Source organism: Porites lutea, chromosome 10, assembly GCF_958299795.1.
Source record: "Porites lutea chromosome 10, jaPorLute2.1, whole genome shotgun sequence".
NCBI classification, from domain to species: domain Eukaryota; kingdom Metazoa; phylum Cnidaria; class Anthozoa; order Scleractinia; family Poritidae; genus Porites; species Porites lutea.
The window spans coordinates 32,365,912-32,371,365 of NC_133210.1; the positions used below are offsets into that span (position 1 = coordinate 32,365,912).

At 42.2% G+C, this 5,454-nt stretch overlaps 1 protein-coding gene across 1 annotated transcript in view; it reads left to right on the forward strand.

The window, feature by feature from the left end:
* LOC140950412 (uncharacterized) overlaps nucleotides 1–5,454 on the forward strand; it is an 11,380-nt gene continuing 5,926 nt past the window's right edge. Inside the window, exons 1-3 of the mRNA XM_073399635.1 lie at nucleotides 1–147; nucleotides 1,632–1,812; nucleotides 2,036–2,225. Of these exons, the coding sequence (XP_073255736.1) occupies nucleotides 69–147; nucleotides 1,632–1,812; nucleotides 2,036–2,225 (450 nt within the window). The 5' untranslated portion in view covers nucleotides 1–68. The remainder of the gene's footprint in view (nucleotides 148–1,631; nucleotides 1,813–2,035; nucleotides 2,226–5,454) is intronic.

Consider the following 5,454-nt stretch of genomic DNA (forward strand, 5'->3'; position numbering starts at 1 on the left):
TAACACTAATACCAAAGTCAGAAATTTGATCGCTGTCACATGAAAGTTGAAGAGAGCTATAAAAAATAATGGCCGTGAAACATTTAGTCGGAGTGATTTTTGTCTTAGGATGTCTTGCTTGGAGAAGCAGTGCCTCTCACGATGAAGGTAAATTTTTAGATTTCAAAATAACGTTAAGTAACTCTGCTTTAAATTAAATTTCGTTGCATGGCGGACGGAAAGATAGCGCAGTTTGCGAAGTGTTTGGCGTTTGAAAGTCAAAACGTGATTCATAGCACCCCAGTTTCAAGACCCCACCCGGCTCGCGAACATTGTTGTTACAAATAGCGAGCCCAAAGCGCGTATTTGCGTGAAAAGCTTGCTTGCCTTTCTGTCAAGGGATGTTTGATTTGGGGGAAAGGATAGTCACTTGTAGTTTAGCCTACATACTATGAGTTGTTGATTGGGGAAGTCTAAACTTTGGTTCAGAGAGGAGTGTTGAACTTTTTTGTGGCAAATTACTTCTCATAGAGACGACCTGGACTTTCAAAAAAGTCCTTCGTCGGATTTCATATGGCGCGGGACGAAATGAAATGCAATTGAAAACCCTGCAAGCGAGACAAGTCGACCTCTCGCGACTTCGTTCGCGGTTGACCGCTTCGCGGCCAAAAGGGCTCCCTCCGCTCGCCAAGAGGTCGACTTGTAGCAAGTCTAAGAGACGACTACGAGTTTCTCTATCTGTGAACGCCTCTGGATCCGTCACTGGTTGTTTAGCCCCCGGGTACGAAGCAGAAAAGTCTTGTTTCCCTCATATTGCGCTCCTGCGAAAATAATTAAAACCAGAAACTACAAGAGTTTCAACAAAACAAATTTCCAGCGGGATATTTCTTCTGCATCTTTTCATGTTGCCTCTATCTTCAAAACTATGGGCTTGGAACAAGGTATTCTTTGAGGTGTGTGATCAACACGCACTTCTTAAAGACGTAAAAGTCGGAGGCTCCTCGCCTACTTGGATTACTACTACTCGAAACGCGAATGACTAGCTAGAACAAGCCAGCTTGGGTAGCCAATCAGAACACAGGATCCGCTTCGCCTTAGCTTCCTTCATGCGTTTTTTTAAGCCATAGAAAGGGTTGTGAGACGGCTGAAATTCAGGCTTTGCAGTGGTTCATAAAAAAGTTCCGTTTCAGTGGCTCACATTTATCGGGATAGAAGGGGTGGGGGGGGGGGGGGGCGGGGAGTGAGGTCAAATCTATCAAAAGCTGACGGTATTGTTTGGCCCGGCGCGAGAACAAATGAGGGGTGAAATTGCGAGAGGAATGGGGAAGAGGTAATGGTTATCCTCAATCAACTCGCGTTCGCACACCCGTTTGTTAAGGTTGATTTCTCTACTGACGTTTTTTTGGCTACGCACATTAACGCACGTAAATTTAAAAATCACGTTAATAAAATAGAGGCTAGATATTAAGTGTTGAGATTAAACGTTAAGTTGAGGGAGGTTCTACTTTTACGCTTACGTGCGACCTTTCATACAATGCCTCTATTTTATTTGCGAACGTTATTTTTGCGCACGTACGCACGTAAAAATTACGTGACAGTGGAAATCAACTCTAACGCAGGCTACTTAACTTTGAGGTTTTATGATCTAACAGACTCTGCTACCAAAAAGTTAGATGAACTTTTTGAGATTATCTCGAACTCTTTGGCGGGAAATGACGAATGTAAAGATACCGATTTACCAGGCGACTGCACCATCACTTCCGACTGCCTCAAGATCACCTGTAACGCGCACTTTGGCGGGAAAACCATAACTTTGACAGTAAAGGTCAACAGGTAATGAAATTTGATTGTTTGTTCTTGTTGAAAGATTAAAAATAATTTTGAGATACTTACTTCTAGTTTAAAATGGCATGTCCATGAAGCATTTATGTTTCACAGTCTTAACTGGCTATATTTTGCTATTAGGCACTCGTGTAATAATGGGTCTGCTATACCGGAAGTTTATATTTCTTGTTTTATCAAACCAAGTTTTGCGCATGCGTTATTTACACTCTAGGTGCGATGAACCGGTCACCGTGACGGTAAACGTGAAAGTGAAGGGAGATGACGTGGATTGGACACACGTGTTTACATCCGGGGACGAGCTGGCGGTGCCGGGACTGGGCATAGATGTGAAAGGAGTCGCTAAGGCTGGTTTGTTTATTAGAGTGAAGCTGGAACCTGAAGATAACATACTGACAGTAAAGGTTTGTGATTGGTTACTTATTATGATGTAGCCGTGTCGAGGGAAGGGGCAGAAACTGAAAAGTTCATCAAAATCGGCTTTTAAGAAACACACCAATAAGTATTCGAGGTAGCAATTACCTGCAAACATTTCAAATGCGCTGGAAATGTATTTTTGACTTACCGAACGAGAGATACGGAAAATCTGGCTGAGCAAGATAATCTGTCGAAATCTGCGTTCACAGCTCCTTGATTTGCATTCCCTTCACTTTACATAGCCGTTATTAGTCTCGCTTGCTTTAGAAAAGCGAGACTCTTAAAATGCGAACGTTTTTTTTTTTTTCGGTGGCACCTAGTTTGTAGGCCCCGCGTTCCTAGCGAAGACCGTGGAAACTGGGGATAAGAATCGTGACGACTTTCATTGTATGGAAATGAGTCTCATGATGAGAATGCAGTTTATTTCGGCGATGACTGAAATGACGCATGTAAGTTTGGCAATGACGTAATTTTCCTCGAATGGAGGCCCTTGATTTTCGTGTAATTATGCACGACATGCAGGCACATCCCCAAGCAGGATGAGAAAATATTATAGCGGGGAAAGGATTTTGTGTCTTTTTAAGGCGTTACGTTTCTCAGAATATTGTCGCAATTACAGGAAATGTACGGTTATATAGATTCACTTTGTTTTATGTATTTAATTGATAGATTTTCTCAGTTGTTACAATGTGAAGTCGTGTTACACTTCATAAATACTTGAGATATGAAGTATCCACTGTCACGTAATTTTTACGTGCGCACGTGCGTAAAATTTGCGTTCGCAAATAAAATAAAGGCAATGTATGAAAGGCTGCACGTACAATTATGTAAGCGTAAAAGTAGAAACTCGCTTAATTTGACGTTTAATCTCAGTACTTTATGTCTTACCTCTATTTGATTTACGTGATTAAAATTTACGTGCGTTAACGTGCGGAGCCAAAAACGCATCAGTGGAAATCCACCCTAACGTGTCACGGGTAGCTTTGAACTTGACTAACCGCACACTCTACTTGCAGCCCTTCATGTCCATAGTTAATAGAAATCCCATATCGAGCTTTTCCGGAACGGGTTGGTCCAAGAATTCTATGGCTTGAAAGCGTTGATTATTTTGGAACAACTGGTCACTTCAGTGGTCACCTTGAGTGGTCACCTTGAGTGAGGACGTGAACCATGGCGGACGGACGTGAACCTTCTGGTCCCGTTTTGACGAAAGATACCGAGTCTTACCAGCTTAACCTTAAATGGTGCGAATTACAATCCCTTAAGCTAAACGGGGAACGATTAACGTGGACGAATAACCTTGAATCGTTAAAGAATTTTGTGGAAAATGGCTTGAAACTACAAGGAAAGTGGTCGTCGCCCGGAGGAAACGTAAAGCAATTCAAAAGTTCTAACAATAATCTTGTCATCAACTGGTATAATAAGAAACAGCTAACCCTTTGTTTCCAAGGTCGAGATGGTCCCTCCTTAAAGGACAAGTTGGTCAAGTTTATTCAAAATAAACAGGGAACAGAAGCTGATACGCCTGTCTCGTATGCTTCAACAACCGAGCAAGAAATTCCGCCTTCGCAAGAAGCCAATGGCATCTGCAGTAATCGACTAGCTTCGGCCGCCGACGCCGAACTTGAGAACAGTATTCAAGAGCGATCGAACTCGGTTATCAGTGCTGATATTGAGGGCTTAAAACTGGATTTACTAATTCTTCAGAAAAAGGTTGAAGCAAATACAAGCCTTCTGTCGACGAAATGCAAATTACAAGAAACCGCTTTTAGCGCCGAGCTCCTCGATTACAAAGAGAGGTATGAGAAGGTGTTATCGACATTATCTAAAAAAGATAATGAAATTGAGGTGTTGGAGGAAAAGTGTTTTTCCTATGAGAGCCAAGTTTTGTCCTTGCAACAAGAAAATGATTCTCTTAAGCTGGCAATGAAGATCATTATGCAAGAAAGAAGCGAGGGCGAATGCCGCCAACAAAAGATATGTGATTGTTGGTCCCAAGTGGGCACACTTGGGAAAAGTGTGAATGATAAACATATCCAACGGCCGTTGGCGGCCTGCAATATAGTAACTCAGAACAGATTTGAGCCCCTTAGAAGTGAGGTACAATTCCAAGTGAGAAATGAGGACAACTATACTGCAAATAACGAAGAAAGTCGCCAACAACAGCAACAGCAACATTCACATGTTGATTCATCTGAAGCGAGCCGGGCATTTGATTCAATTCCAACTAGTCATAACCGCTATCAGGCCTTACTTGTCTCTTCTCCTTCGAGTCAAGTATCCTCTGAGATGCCACTGCATCAGTCTGGAGCGCACGCAAATACCTCTCGAGTTAGTGCAAATAACTCCAAAAGCGGTGAAGTCGGAAAGACAAGACCCATAGTGCTTATTGGTGACTCAATGATAAAACACATTGATCCAAAAAAGCTTTCGCAAAGACATGTACATAAATTCTCATATCCCGGGAAAACCACTGCTGAAATAGCTGAAGCTGTTGACAACATCGCTGTTGCATCCGCGGATCCTTCTCACGTCATCATCCATACTGGCACCAACAATCTTCCGTCGGAGTCTGCCGATTCATGTGTCGCCGATATCAAGAGCCTTGTATTGAAGGTGAAGAGCAAGTTTCCTAACTCAAGCATTGGTCTCTCGGGTATAGTCTACAGAGAAGATATCAACGTCGATGCTAAACGCATTGAAGTTAATGAGAGGGTCAAGCTCACAGCAGTAGATAATAACTTTACTTATATTGATAATTCGGTTATTGACGCCTCAGCATTAAATGGTAGTAGACTTCATCTGAATGCCAAAGGTTCGTCATTGCTGGCCGTGCAATTTATTAAGTTTTTAAGATCTGGTTCTGGCAAGTATAATCAGTCTCTTAAGGGTTTTCAGTCCTCAGCTATCCAACAACTGGTAAAGCTTCTGATGGAACTGGGAAACCTTCCCTCTCCAGCTCGCAACAGGAGACGCCCACGCTAGCTTCTCAACCGAGTGACGTATCATCAGGTATTCCTAATCAAAACGTTGATTCATTTGAAAGTACAATTCTCTCTGATTTTCTTCCTTCTGGTCGTGGTTTTAAAATTGCAGGTTTAAACATTAATAGTCTTACAAAGCATATTGATGAACTAAGAATTCTCCTTGCCGATCGCTCCATTGATATTCTCTCAATTAATGAAACTAAACTTGATGACTCTATCAATAGTTGTG